The sequence below is a fragment of the Merops nubicus genome, unplaced genomic scaffold (genome assembly GCF_000691845.1).
Source record: "Merops nubicus isolate BGI_N331 unplaced genomic scaffold, ASM69184v1 scaffold21657, whole genome shotgun sequence".
Taxonomy (NCBI): Eukaryota; Metazoa; Chordata; class Aves; order Coraciiformes; family Meropidae; genus Merops; species Merops nubicus.
Window position 1 is genome coordinate 15,069 of NW_008619857.1, and position 15,592 is coordinate 30,660.

Here is a 15,592-nt window from a genome sequence, read left to right on the forward strand (position 1 = left end):
AGCAGAAACCATTTCAGTGGGAGATAAAAGAACTGATACCTTGTCATGATTGTATCAACACTGAGGGAAGTTTTAGGTACAAGTGAAATACTGACTTTGGGAATACTTCTGTTTCAAGGGGTTTGCTCACCTAAGTTCCTGTATTCTCCTCAAGACCCTTGATGGAAGAGCAGACAGTTCCCCTCTGAAACCAGCAAGTCTTGTGCATAAAGTTTAATCATTTTTATTTTAGATCTTACTGCAGGTATGGTTCTATTTATTTCCTATTCAAGGAGTACATACTTGAAGCTTCAGTAGCAGAAGACTTATTTCTTTCTTCTCTTTCTGCCAGCAGGCACCTTGGAGGCAACTGGGGCTGCTACAACAGGTGTCTCTTCCTTTGGAGGGGGTACTAACTGTGTGACAGGCTCCTTTAACTCCTTAAGATCTGTACTCTTGGAGTCACATGTTTTTTCTGCTGCAGCTGCTTCTTGCCTTTTTGCCTTTTCATCTCTTACAGCAATAAGTCTGAGTGAACAAAGTTTAAATTTAGTGTACTACAAGAAGGCAGGAGACAGACTTATATGTAGACTAAACAACTACAGCTGTATTCACAGTATAAGCATTATAAACTGTCATATCTTAGAGAAGCAGAAAATCTTTAGTTACCACTTCCAAGTCTGGACGTGTAGTATTGTAAAAAAAAGTCTTAGCTGCCTTTACCCAGAACAAGGCTCAACTGCCAACAAATACCAGTTTTAAGGGTTCTGAGACCACAAAGCAGCCTTCATTTGTTACTCCCAACAGTAAGAAAAGTCACAAGTCACATACCATATGTTGCATATTATACCTGGATGAGTGTTTTCTCAGTTACAGTAAAATACTTAAACCACACTTCTCATTTTCATTGTTAGTAGAAGATAAAACACTCACTTAGACAGCTCCTCATCCTTGGTCTTGCTCAGCTCAGCTAATTCAGCATCTCGTCTTCGATTTTCTTTTATTTTTGCCCTTAGCACTTTTTCATGCTGGTAGGCAGGAAATAACTTAGTTGTAAAAAAGGTTTGCACCTGACACAGCCACAGACCAAATTCCTCATCTTGTTCAGCTTTGGCTTCTTTTGGTTCATCTGAAACATTTAGAATAAACGTGTTTATTTCAGAGGACACTTCCCTTTCCAATGTGTTTTGTAGCAGATCTGATATTCTGCAATGGGAAAGTCTGGATTTTGCATGGTACAGAAGATGACAACTGTGAGAAATGTTTAACTGATCCACTTGAAAGGGATCCCTGTCATGGGTCTTCAGAGTCACTTGTCCCTGGGAATGGCATCAAAAGAATATGAACTTTCCCCTTTAATCCCATGATAAATGTCTTCTGCAGTAATGTGGTGACAGTTCAGCATCCATGACCTCTGTGCATAAGGCAATGGAGGAACAAACATGACTACCTGAAAGAATTGCATGCAAGCATCCAGTTGTGACTGTCAAAAAATAGGCTAAGGCCCATCTGCTGTTTCTTGAAGAAAGAATTGTTTTTTCAGATCTGTAACTTCTCAGTCATCAGATGTTAGTGAAAGAGCCGATGACTACACGAAGTTTCTTGTCTACCTGTATTCTAGGATTTGGATTCTTTACCTGTAGAAAAGATTTAACAAGCCCCAAAAGCACCTTAGATGAGATCTGCTAACCAGCCAGAAAGGGGCTGGTATAAAAAGGTTACTAGCCTCAATATACAAAAATGCTCTTACTGATTTCTCTTCTGCATGGATGCTGGCCTGTCATAACATAAGACAACTTAACCCAGCTAATAGTGGCACACCATTATTAATAATTCTTATATTAAATTTAAAAAGCAAGACATAGCAGTAATATCTTTTTATTTATCCAAGACAAAAAAAAAAAAAAAAAAAAAAATGTGCAGGCTTGCAGATCAATCTTCTCATAGAGGAAAAACAAACTACAGCTTTTAGATGGCCTACAAATAAAATGTGGCATTATAAAATTGGTGAAACTACTTAAGTCTGTACTTAAATGTCTCAATTATGAAGTTTCAGTTTACTTAAAAAATTTTTCTTTAAGAATCTTCCTCCAGAATTCATGTTCATTTACTGCCCTCTTGTGACAAGCTGAAATCTGCATATACAATTAAAATCTCACAATTCAAGAGCTATGAGGGATTTTTTTGTGTTAGTCTTAGAACAGTAGGACTGCTTTACCTGTCAATTCCTTTGCTGGAGAGAAATCTTTTTCTGCCTCCCAGCTGGATAACAACGGAACATCTCTGATAACTCCCTGAGTTGTCCGTGGTGAAAGGACAGTGTCTGATACTGTAAAGGAAGAAAATTACTTGGTGCAGAGTTCAATCTATCTGCTGCTTCCATGCCCAAGTAAGTGGGACAGTACAGGAAGAATTTTAGTTTTTAAAAGCATTTAAGTTATTTTTAAGGAAGATGTGATGTCTTCTAATGAAAAGGCACAAGAAGTTCAGAGATTCAAGCTTGCCCAGAGACCTGTGTATAGCAGGTACAGCAGGTTTAAACGTAAACCTTGTCATATTGCCAAACTGAGTGCAGCTGCCATTTAACTGCAATGTATCTGGCTGTTTCTATGAGCAGCTGCTGGTTTAATAATCTTTAAAGCTGTACAAAGAATGTACCTCCTCCAGCACCACTGCTTATAGATGCTTATGGTGACTAAAGTACTCACCCAGTAAAGATTCTTGAGGAGAATGCCCTCTGTCTTCATGAGGTCTCACTGGCTGGCAAGAAGTTTTGAATTCAAGTTACTACATGACTGGACTTGTGCTCAAATTCATAAGTGAAATCACATGTCCACCTGAGTCACGCAAATTCCTATTTCCAAAGCATTCTGCTAACCAAATTAATTCTGCACTTCACCTCTGCCAGCCAGGGGAGGTAGGATTATCTTATTTCAGAGCTAGGGAAAGGCAGAGGTGAAGAAATTGAATGCTCCTGTTCTTAGACACGTCTCTGCTCTTACATGTTGCTCTACATACATATTCATCTGCTCCTGAGGAAACAATAATTAATTTCTATTCCTGACTATAAGAATATACTCCAACAATTCTACTGAGTAAAAATGGACAGAATAACGTTCAAGAGTGTATCTGAGAAGGACGCTTTAAAATCTTTCCAACTGTCATCCCAAGCATCTTCTGCAGCCTGATGATACCCCTCTTTTCAGACAAGTCACAGTAAAAATCTCACAAACACTCAGGTCAAACACAATTCTGTTTTCTAAAAATCAGGAAATTTCCAAATTCTTTGATTTCCATGATTCCAGTACAACACAATAATCCTTACTATCTCGTGCTAAAAATCAGAGATCAAACAGAACATACTTGTTCTTTGAGTAGTGAGAATCTTGTCAGTCATACACTAGGTACAAAAATGTAAAGGCAGTGAAGGTGAGAAGTTTGCTGGAAGAATTCTCAAAGTGTTTCAGGCCTTATATTACAGTTAGCTCCATAGGTGCTTCTAAATCTCTCTGCCCACTTTTCAGCCTCTCACTCCCCACCTTGTGAATAAAGATAAAACTGTAGCTTTGCTCACCACTGGTTTAGTTAACGTAGAAGATTCCACCCAATATTCTAAATAACGATAGCTTAGTGAATGCAAATGCTTTCATTAGCAATGGAAATGCACCACTTGTAGCTCATACATGCCTCCAGGCATGGGAACACCCTATATTTAATATTAGATGAAATTCTATTCCCTTTTAAAACTTAAAACTGCCTTGGCTACTCTGTCAGCCATGAATTGCAAACCCCCTGCTGCATCTTTCAGTGCAGGGTTTTTTTTACATACCTCGTGTTTCTTTTTTTCACCTTGTGATAGGACACTTTTGCTTGAAGACAACCAGGAGGAAGCATAAAGGTCACTTGCCTCAGAAATGTCACCATTTATGTCTGTGCCAATTACACTTCTGCTGTCCGTGTACTAAAGAACAGTAAACACAAGGAGAATTTTACATGTGGCACATCTTAAGATTTTTCTTTCAGTCTTGGAAAATCTGACTATTTCAACTGGACCGTGCACTGTGCAACTGTGTTAATGCTTGCAGAGATGCAAGGACATGGGCTCTGCAGGATGGGAACAACTGGCCAGAGCATGGGAAGTGGTGGTGTTCAGTGGCACTACTGGCTTACAGGGACTCTGAAATTAGGCGTTTCTGAATCCTCTGACTTAATAAAAATACTTTCACCTTGTGCATAATTCTAAATAATTAACAATTGTAATTCATGCCTTCAGCTAGTCTGTGTGTCTAAATTACACCAGAGTCACAGAACAGCATATTCCTACCTATAAAATCCTTACTCAAAAGTTCAGCAAAAAGAAAAGAGCATTGCTTAACTGCTGAGAAATGGCAAGTCTTGCTACAGACAATTGCAATGCCATTTTTACAGGGCAGTTTGATATTTGACTTAAAGCAGGAGAGGCATATCTTCCACCACTCAATCAATTTCTCAATTCCCCTTCAAAGACAAAAAGACTCACAAGTACTTTATATGTATTAATACTAGGAAAATGTGCAAATGCATTAAAACTGTCTGTGCTGATGTTACAATCTAAGGTACCAATGAACTGAAAAAGCAGGAAAACCCAATCAAATGACAGTTTATACAGAGGAAATTGGTTTCTATGTTGAGGAAACACAGAACATTTGTAAGGCTCAACTTCGCCCTCTAAGTGGACATATAATATTGAACAGGTCTGCAGCAACTTTACCTGGGACAGAGAATATTCTGGGTACAGAGACATCTTTGTGGTTCCCTTGGAGTGATCCTGGATTCTAAAGCTACTTCTTTTCTGATTATCATGATTTACTTGCTCCTTAATCATATCACTGGTAACAAACACCAACGCACAATCAAGAAGAGCTTCAACAAATTCTAGAAAAACCAACTAGAGTAAAAAAACAACAGTGATTAATTAGCCCATTTTTGCAAAATCATTTCATTACCTGAGCAAGCAACGAACTCAAGTGATTGTCTGTGAAGCCTTATCTAGTAAGACATTTATTTCTTCTGAAGAAAAACTGAAAACAGTCAAAACTCAAAAAATTCATGAGGTGATACACTGTATTACGCCTTATACATGTCATATTGAAATAAAATACTGCATAGATTTTTGCTCTATCTAGAGCTATGAGATATTTCTCTAAGAAAACAACACACTATTGCTATTATGTAAAACATTTAATTGCATATGATAACTCCAGAAACTCAAAAAATGGGTGTATAATGAATCCTTTGGTAAGACTTACACTGTGTATTCACTTTATCAGATACTGTTTAAAATCAGAAATTTTATTATTCTATGCCAACAATGAGTAAGAGCTAACTCTTTCAGGGAGAAGGCCCTCCCTCTACAGCAGGCCAGCTGTCAGGTAGCACAAGAGCTTTGTGCAGTTGCTGATTGATCTCACTGAGGTGGCAGCACTTCACACATCACTTACCACGCCTCTTGGATCACCAGATTTTCAGGATCAGTGGGTTCACATCTTAATTACTAACCCATCTTAGTATTTCCAGTGCATGCCTTGGCAGCTGCAACTGCCCCACAGACAGAACTGTCACTAGCAGCAGTCTCCTACAAACAGTGTTTCACCCTCTGGGTTACAGCCCTCCTAAGGAGTTACCTGTATGCTCAGGTATGCAGAGACTGTACAAAGAAGGGTAAGATAACAGAAGATAATAAAAACATAGAAGTACAAGAGCTAAACGAGAAGATACAGGCAAAACAGACAAACACAGAGGCTCGAGTTTGTAATTTTTTTTTTTTTTAAATTATTTCTCCTTTTGCTCCTATTCTAGCAGATCAGACAGTATCTGCAGTATTGTGTAAAAGTAGTTTTAATTGTTCCTGTAGCAGTGAACTATGATGTGTTTTTTTCCATACACACCTCTGGCTCCAGGCTGGGACTGCTGCTGTGATGTAGAGAGGGATCACCTTTGACAAGTATTTCCACAAGTCTTGAAACAGTTAATTGTTTGCTGAGAAGTTTAAAATCCTGGGCAAGAGTAAATATTACATGTTAACAGCACTTAAGGCCACATGGACTTAATCTAACTCCCTTTAAAGCCTGCGTCAATATTTCTAGTGGTTTCAAATGATACCTCCACATAAGTAATTAACAAGAGAGTGAAATTCTGGCCCTACTGAAGTCAATGGGGATGCTTCCCAGACAGCAAAAACTGTGAAAGCTCATAAATAAATGTATTAAAAAAAATTACAGTTTTGACATCCAATATTTTTATTAATTTTTTCATAGAAAAAAGGCTGGGATTTAAACAGTGACAGTGACCCAAAATCCAGACATATCAATGGGCACTGTTCCCCATCTTAAGTGCAATCTTGATTTGTCCCTGAATTACTGAATTTTAGTGAAGAATCTCATGTTTACCCTACCTTATCCTAATTTAATACATGACTAAAATGTTTTTTTGTGTTATTTCCAAAGCTGCCAATCTTCTTCTACAAATAAGACATATCTGTATGCACATTATACAGGGTGGGGTAAGCCAGAAAAAAAAAAAAAAAAAATTATATACCCTTAAAATACATTTGTCTAAGATTTGATTATTTGAAATGATCAAATACCAAACTGGAATTTGATCCTGCATAAGTACATAACTAATTTCTGTGGAACAACTGTCCCTGTAAGAGTTATTGGACAGTTTGCACAAATAACTTTTCTCCTATCTTTACAGCTCTTCAGAAGATACAGGGAATATTTTAAAATGCTCCTATCAACTGAATGAATAAAGCCCAAAAATCTAAGATCTAATCACAAAAGATAAAAACAACAGATTATTACATCCAACATCCAAAGGAAGTGCCTCATTTTCATTGTGGGTTCACAGGGAGGTCTGGTACTCGGTCTACGAAAAGCTCTGTAGATTTCCCAGCATTTGTCAATGTAGCTCAAGGCAAAAGCTGTACATCGTTCTTCAGAAAACAAGATACCTTTAAATATTGATTTGGAAAACATGTTACAACAAAACTGTGATGTATGTGGTACTAACTGATGAATTCTGCACAGCACAGAAGAAACACCATTACTTACCTTGGACGTGACAGGCAGCAGGAATTCCAAGAAACACTTATGCAGATAAGGACTCTTCTCTCTGCAGTTGAAACAAAAACACTCTTGTCTGGGAAGACTCAAACTGACTACACTGAAATAAATGTCACTAAAAGATGAAACTTACTGGTGCTCTTCATGATAGATATGAAATGCTAGACGAACAAGGTAAGATAAAAATGTTCTGAACAGTAAAGTCTCATACGGGCAATGTATCTCCTCAAGTGGTGTTTTATCATCTAAAAATGTGAAAAAGAAAAATCTCTATTGCTATCATGTACATTAAAATGCTTATAGGCACACTGACTTCTCAGCCTTTCTGATCCTCTACATCTCCACATACTGCAGTGTAACAACACTCCTGGAAGAAATCAGACCAGACACAGCATCACTTCCAAACAAGCAGGTCAAGGGAGAACCATCCACCTACACCTGTATCTTATAAAATTCTCTCCTTCTAGAAATGCATCCACACAGTATAGAGGAATGAAGGGTGAAGTGAAGCTGGAGTAAACTGTTCACATACTATGGACACTGTAGTACATCCCACTGCACATCTAAATGGAACCGAGTTAATTGGTTCTATGGAAGAAAAACCAAACGAACCAACCCACCCACCCCCACAAAAAAAATAAACAAGAAAACAAACCACAAACCCATAAAAATACTACATGGAAACCAGAAGTTAAGAACAATGGTGGGGGGGAAGGCAAACTATTTGTTTCTTCTGAGATCTCTTAAAACTACATGTAACAGTAATGGCAAAAGCAAGGTGAATACAATTTTTGAACAGATGGCTCTTGAATAATTTTTGAAGTGGTATTTTAATTTTGCATTTTCTCACCTGAGCATCTGAAGTGCCTGGAGAAACATTAATGCATCCTCTGAGAACTCACAGGCTCAGAGGAACTTGCTCAGGGCCACCCAACTACCAGAGTTGAGCTACTAGCAGAACTTGCCACTCCAGCTCTCCACAGCTTATTATTAAAATTCCTAGGCTCTAGACTCCCACCAACAGAAATACCAACCGCTCAATAGCCGATCCATTTCAGCAAGAGTTAAGTTGGAGTGATGAAACCGGCAGTCCTTCAAAAATCTCCAAAACTGGAGCTTAGTCATGAGGTAGGTGTTGTCGAAAGAATGATCACAGCCTAATCTGCTGTAGAAGGTGTAAATTCTTCTCAGTTCTGTAATATACCTCAACACAGCAAATTCTACCTAAATAAAGCAGGATATGTTTTCAGCACCATCTCACAGCAAGCAGAGGTCAGCTTGTATTGATCCTGTAGGTGTGCATGTATTGCTTTGAGTCTTGTAACTTCAAGAAGCATATCCCTGGTTAAGCAATCATGAGAGCATTACTCAAGGGTAGTTATGCTACTTATTTTTTGGTGACTGATAATAAATTAGTCTCTGAGAGCAGGCAAACCACAAAGAAGCTAAAAGGTAGTTGCTGAAAGTTCTTCCAAATACGTTAACGTTTTTAATTGTCTTCTGTGGAAGCACAGGAAGAGCCAATACTGTCTATTCATTCTTTTTGCTTTTCTGTTTTCATGGCCTTCAAATTTCCAAATAATTCCTTAATTAAGAAAAATTAATTACTTCTTAAAAGTAACTAGTAAAAAGTAAAACTTCCTAAAAGTAACTTTTAGAAAAAGAGTTACTTTAATACAAATAAACTAGAAATAAAATACGAAACACATTGCAGATGAAAACTGAAAATAACAAACAGTAGACTCTTACTTGTTTCAGTTCTTCATGTCTCTCTTCCCTTGGCAACAAATCAAGCAGTGAAGATATAACCAACTCAATATCTGATCCCAAAATAGAAGTATTTCCTGAGCAATCAATGACTGTGTTATCTTCTACCATGCAAATAAAATAAATTAGAAAATTAAGTTAAAAATATATACACATATAGGAAAAATAGAACATACACTATTCTTTCTTATTTTACTGACTTCACTTCATAATAAGACTCCTTTACAGTGAGAGATTTCATAATCAACAGTGTAACAACTGAAGAGTAATTTGTCTCTGCTTATTGCAGGGGGGTTGGATTAGATAACCTTTAGTGGTCCCCTCCAAAGTAATACATTCCAAGATTCTGAAAGTAGTTTTGTCAAACCCAACCCCTAGCCAAAAGCAAGTATTACATAAATTATAAAACTTTCAGAAAACAGTGTTCCAAAAGCTCTACAAGACACAGTGTGTACGTGTCACTCAATTCAAAGTGTTACGCACAGGAAACAAGAGGAATGGAAGCAAAAGCCATTAACTCCCATCTTTATCAAAGTTCACTGTAGAAATATCTCTGGCTCTTAAATACAAAGAGGTTCACATTACAGTAAAAAGGAACAACAAAACGTGGCCTGAGTAGAATTTGTTTTTTTAAGCTGCTTACCAACGCCAAAATGACTTCCTGTGCAAATGGCATTCAGCTCTTTTGCATTCGTTGCGTCCGCTCGGGTCGGGGGACATTCCACTACACGATCGTCTATGAACTCTCTTTCATAAACATGACCATTCTTGGAGACAAACTTGCCCTACAGACAGATTAATTGGATTCAATTAATTCAATTTCAATACAAATATAAATCAAAGACCAAACAAAAATAACACTAATGCTATCAAAATTCCTTTTAAGAATCTTAGCTAAATTGTAATATCTATGATAAAGTTAAGCAAAATAATTTTCCTAACGTCTCTTCTAATGTACCTTGCCATCTGTTAATTAAAGTACACAGTTAGGATGAAGAATTGCCTATATATCTGTTTGATTTTGAAAACTATTTTAAAGAAAAACATTTTCCACTCCCCATAAAGACCTTTTTGCAATCCTTAGTTTACTTATGTGTCACCCTGCTCACAGTTTTTTTTAAAAGTCTGTTAATTTGAGAACATCTCTGTGCAAGGATAACTTGGAAACCATTAGCTCACAGTGTGAGTGAAACACTGATCAACCACTGCAAATATCAAGATGCATCTATTGCACTGACAATCTCCACAGGAAAACACGTTTCTCCATACGCACAACACATCTAACCATGGAATCAAATCTGGCCCAGCAAGGTGCTTGGAAGGACTCCTACTGCTTTCAGTGGACTCTGTGCTTTATGTTGGGCTTCCATCCACAATGCAAAATGAATTTACTTTTCTGTACAGAAATCTACAGATCCACTACACAGAGCAGCATAGTCTCTTCTGGTGTTGTCTGTAGTTTTGTCTCAGCACTTGTCAGTACTCACCTGGCCATGCTTCCTGTTACCAAACCATTCACCATCGTACATTGCTCCACTGGCATACACGAACCTCCCGCGTCCCTGCCGCTCCCCATTTACAAAGTCACCTGTGTATTCATTCCTTACAGGATACTGAGATGCAGGCATTCTCTTCAAAAACCACACATGGGTGCCATGTCCATGCTGAAAAAAAATGTGTGTTTAAAAAAAATTCTCCAGAAGAGCTACTATTGCTACAGGTCCAGACTTTTAAAAAGGAGAACCACACAGGCATCTTTAACAGTCCCTGTTAGCAAATCTCTCAAGTTGATAGCTTCAGTACTTCAAACCATCCACAGAACTGTATACTACTAAGGTGTGCTGGAGAAGCACTCAGAGGGTGCAATGAATCAACACACACTTGAGCAAGCTCCACGAAAAGGACTCCTAAAGACATCCTTCCTGCATGAAGTCTTTTGACTACAATGCTGGACAGCCAGGTGAGGAACACCATGGCAGACAGAGCCATGATATTCCAGAAGCTGGACTCCTTGACAACTTCATTCAGAGTGAAAACACAGAGCAAGTAGCTCACATTCTTTTTGCAACAGAATAATTAATGGAAGGAACAGAAAATGCCACAAGTCTTCTTTCATCATTAAACTTTTACAAGAGGGAACATCGTGGTCTAGTATTTTACAAGTGACAAAGAAGCAAACTCCCACATATACTCACTGCTGAAGTCGTATCTCATACTAAGTATAATCACATTTTTGTTAATGAAAAAGCTTTCTATTTTCCATTAGATAACTGAATTATGATTCTGTGAGACTAAGTCAAAAGCTTTTTAAAAATCAGAACATTGCTTACAAAAGAATCAACTTACAATAAACAGCATATTTCCCCCATCTCAACTGAAAAAAACTATACCAATCTCCTTTGATACTGCACAAAACTTCCTATCTAGTTTCACTAGAGTAATGCACAGATGCTGTACTAAAGAGATTGCTGGGGAACGAATTAATACCTGTATGCCATACACCCACTGCCCCATGTACTCTTGATTAGCTGTCAACCATCTCATTCTTCCTTTTCCATGACGTACATTTTTCTCCCACTGACCTTCATAGATATTTCCAGACTTGTAGCTGCAAGAAAACAGTAAAAGTTAATGACTCATTCATACTAAATTCTGAGTGGACCTTATGAAAGCAAACTTTATGTAAAATTTCACTACTAACAAATTCAGCATTTATTAATGCTTAATATCAGCATTAGTTTGAAAGCTGGCTCGCTGTGACATGGATACAGAGGTTTGATTGTACCCACTGTTTACCCCCTATTTTTAACTTACAAATCACTGTAAAAATATTAACCAGTTCTTTTTTTTTTTTTCCCCAAAGGGTCTTTGATCAAAATACTGTTTTGTATCTAATTCCAAAAATAATTCATATATTCATGAAAGCAGCCCCATCTATTCAAATCAAATGACTTTATTTTTTAAATATTTATTTGTGGTTTATCAAAGCTGATTTTGGGTTTTGTCTTTACACATTTTCTGGTGGGAATGATCACTAGAAATATACCCACATAAAAACGTAAGTTACAGAAAAGGTCTATTAAAGCACTCTGTACAATTATTTACTCCACTGCAGAAAGTACACACTACTATGATATGGTAGTATTTGCATCTATTTTAAATAGGACAAATTGTATGATTATACATATAATTTTTTTAAAAAAAAGAAGATAAGAACAAGTGTCATCATGTTTACCATCTCATTCCCCATCCTTCTTTGATATTATTTACCCAGTCGCCTGAATACCAAGAAGTATGTTCCTGATCATAATACATGGTACCCTGAAACAAACAGTACAGTCAATTTAAATACCTAAATATTCATCTACGTTAATAAAACATTGCATGCAAATTATGTAAGACACACATAATTACTCTTTTACTTACAGTCATTTTAAGACATTCTAATGTAAGCAACAAAAATGATATATTAATTTAAAGAGGTTGGTTTCTTATTGTTAGTTAAGACCTTAAAAAAGAATTATTTTTTTAAAATCACAGTACAGCAAAACCTACATGTCTCTCAAACTACTTTGAAACACCTTCAGTGACCTAAGTTTGGCAACTTTATCTCAGTAGTTACTCTGAGGTAGATCTGTTCTCTGACTCATTCAGAACTCAGCTTACAACAGTAGGTCTACAGTGTTAACTGTTCTGTATAGATAATATGTGTGTATATGTATATATAAAATTATATAATTGATATAAAATTTATATATAATAAAAATATAATATTTATATTATAACTGGTCAGACCACTTCACTGGTGCCCACACAGAGTAGCCTGTGTGATTTTAGTGTCACAGAACAAATAAACATGATCAGAATGGATTTTCTTCACATGCTGACCATCCGTCTTCAAAACGTCAGGCCCAGAAAAGTGTGTTAATCTGGATGCACAAATCAGAGACAGATAAAAGTGCTACTTGCCTTTAAAAAGCTGGAACTAGATGTTACTCACAATTAAGACTGCCTTATATACAGGAACTTTCTTATTTGGTCTGCTTAACACATTTGGGAGGTAGGCTCACTCTGTCGTTACTGGGAAGATAACTGTTCTGTCATTGTTATGTGGCTACTGATGCAGACACCAGTTTTGACTTTGTCATCAACTACCTGGAGCAGCATAAAGGACAAACCACATAACAGACCAATTCTCTTTCAGGATACCGTTCATCCCTTCTGCTACAAAAAAGAACTCTCCCCAGTTGTTTTAATTGACACTCATGACTTCACAGAAGAAGAAAAAATTAATCTCTACATAGTGTACGACCATGATACAGCACAAAATATTTCTGCAAGACCTTTGTGCAAGAGTGCTTGCTGTTCTAGAAGGTAGTCATCCAAGACCATGCTCTCACTTGGTGTTCTTACCTTTCCATGTCTTTTGCCTTTACACCAATAGCCAATGTAAGACACAGGACATGTGCCACTCCTGTAAAATCCGAATCCGTGCCTCATTCCGTCCTTGATTGCTCCTTCATAAATGCTGCCATCACTCCACGTGTAACGGCCATTAAACATCTGCACATTCTTAACAAACACTCCCTGAAAGATTAAATTACAACATCTAAAAAGCTCAGATTCACTGTTCCACAACAGTGGAACAAGTCAGGCTTGTAATTGAAATCATTGAAGAACTTCTGTAGTTGCTACCCATACTGTACCAATTACAGTAACTTATCTACTTTCCTTGAATTTGCATACCTAATTTGCTGTAACTGCGTTCAGTTGTAAGTTAAATTGCACTTTACCTCATACATCACTCCATCAGCCCATGTGTAAGTGCCTTGCCCATGCATAAACCCTCCAGAAAACGTGCCCTTCAAAATGAAGAGAACAGCATCATTTGCAAATTTATTCTTAGCACAACTGAAGCTTACGGTGACTGTAATATTTTAAAATAATGACATATTCATTCCCCTCCAACCACTAGTTTCAAATGAAGTTTTAATGCCAGAAAACAACAGAGCTTTCAATGCTTACACATTCTGAGTGCTCAACCTCCACCTGCCTTAATAGAAACAGCCTCCCTGTTCTAGAGAAAGAACTTGACCCCTTACTACTTCATTTATACTCACCTTATATGTATTTCCTCCCTCAAAATATGCAAATCCTTCACCCTCATACGATCCACAGACTTTTTCACCTTCGTATCTACAAGGAAAACAAAGTCACTGCCAGTAGCTACTTGAATCACAACAGACACACAATAAATGACCTTTGATTTACCATGGTCTAGACATAGACCAGTTATTGCAGCTCGTGTAGAAAAATGAGCAATAACAAAAGTTCATAGTTTTTCCACCTTCCTTGTAATACTTTACGTAACTGTTGTGTTGTCTCAGACCCATATTTCTTTCAATTAGGAAAACAAATCACACTGGCAGCATTTACTAGCTGACAACCAGGCAACCTGGTGAGTGTGTGAAAAGTTTACATACATTCCCCTCAAACTGGCAAATGATCTGGTTAACACTATTCTTTATTCTTTCTTTATGTATTCTTGGTTTGGGATATTCTTAAGGAAATAGGAGCAGGCCTAAATATTAAAAGGCAGCAACAACTGAACATTAAATGATATAGTCACATTTTCCTCACCAACTGCCTGTATACTTAAGACAAACTTCACTGTAGATAACAGTGTAGATAAGATAACAGAATCAGGCTTTTGGCAGGCAGAGAGTGCCAGTTAACACTCTGGGATGCAAGAAGACAGCAGAATTCCATGTGTCAGCTTTGTAAAGTGTCACAGTTACTAGGTCTGAATAACCTGATTCACTGCCTCAAATCATGAGTCAAATTCATGTCTGTAGGACACTGGGTACACCAGAAATACTTAAATGAGAATCACGGATGTCACTCATCTAACAAGCATACCTTTTTACAATAATTTCAGCAAGAACACGCTCCTCGTAGCATTGAGGAACATCTTGGACTGGAGGTTCCTCTACCTCCTCTGGTTCTTTATCCGACATAACTGGATTTGCCTGTGTTTCTTCCATTTCATTCACTGACGTCTTCAAATCTGTCAGCTTTACTGAACTACTCTCAGCTTTAACATCTTGTGCAGGAATAGGAAGACGTGCAGATTTTTCTGCCTTCTTGCCATCTTTCTTCTTACCCTTTGCCATAACTACTGAATTGTCTCAACATGTATTTTCCTTCCTTCTGATCATCTACTGTCTTATGTGAAGAATTTTTTCCCCCTATAATTTATTTGATTAAAACCAAAATAAAATAAAAAGTTAACTACATAGAAAAATTACCAATCTTACCTTTACACACACATTTGTTTAAAGTTATTTCTGTACTAACAGTCCCTCAAGGCAGTGATTTCAGCTTGTGGCAGGCAGACCCCAGGGCTAACAGGAAGCGATGTCTGCATTAACCCCAAGAAGTCCATCAAACCCACTATGATAGAAGTCTTGTCAATAGACTTATTTTTGCTTCCTGGAGGTCTCCACCTTTACTAGTAGATTTTCAGGTGTCTAGATTTAATCACATAGACAAGTCAAAAACATTTCTCAAAGACAGGACTTGGCGAGTTCCTCAGAAGTTTCTGCTGCACTTGCATTACTGAGTTAAACTGCTTTCAAAGACAAAAGCCGCAGACTGAACCAAGACTCAGAAAACCCACTACAGTTTCTAAAGAGCCTTTGCCAGTTAAAAGTTGCGTGGAGGTTACAGGGCTGCCCGAACGG

General features: G+C 37.4%; 1 protein-coding gene across 1 annotated transcript; it reads right to left on the reverse strand.

Annotated features, from left to right (window-relative positions):
• Positions 1–305: 305 nt before the first annotated feature.
• On the reverse strand, positions 306–15,022 carry LOC103776446 (radial spoke head 10 homolog B2-like). Its single transcript, XM_008943956.1, is given in 20 exon segments — positions 306–507; positions 913–1,108; positions 2,198–2,308; positions 2,688–2,739; positions 4,730–4,906; positions 5,907–6,014; positions 6,822–6,970; positions 7,071–7,094; positions 7,097–7,131; positions 7,216–7,327; positions 8,117–8,306; positions 8,832–8,953; positions 9,493–9,634; positions 10,337–10,513; positions 11,337–11,457; positions 12,085–12,170; positions 13,263–13,436; positions 13,643–13,711; positions 13,970–14,045; positions 14,769–15,022. Coding segments are annotated over 20 exon segments (2,577 nt in total).
• Between the last annotated feature and the right edge of the window lie 570 nt (positions 15,023–15,592).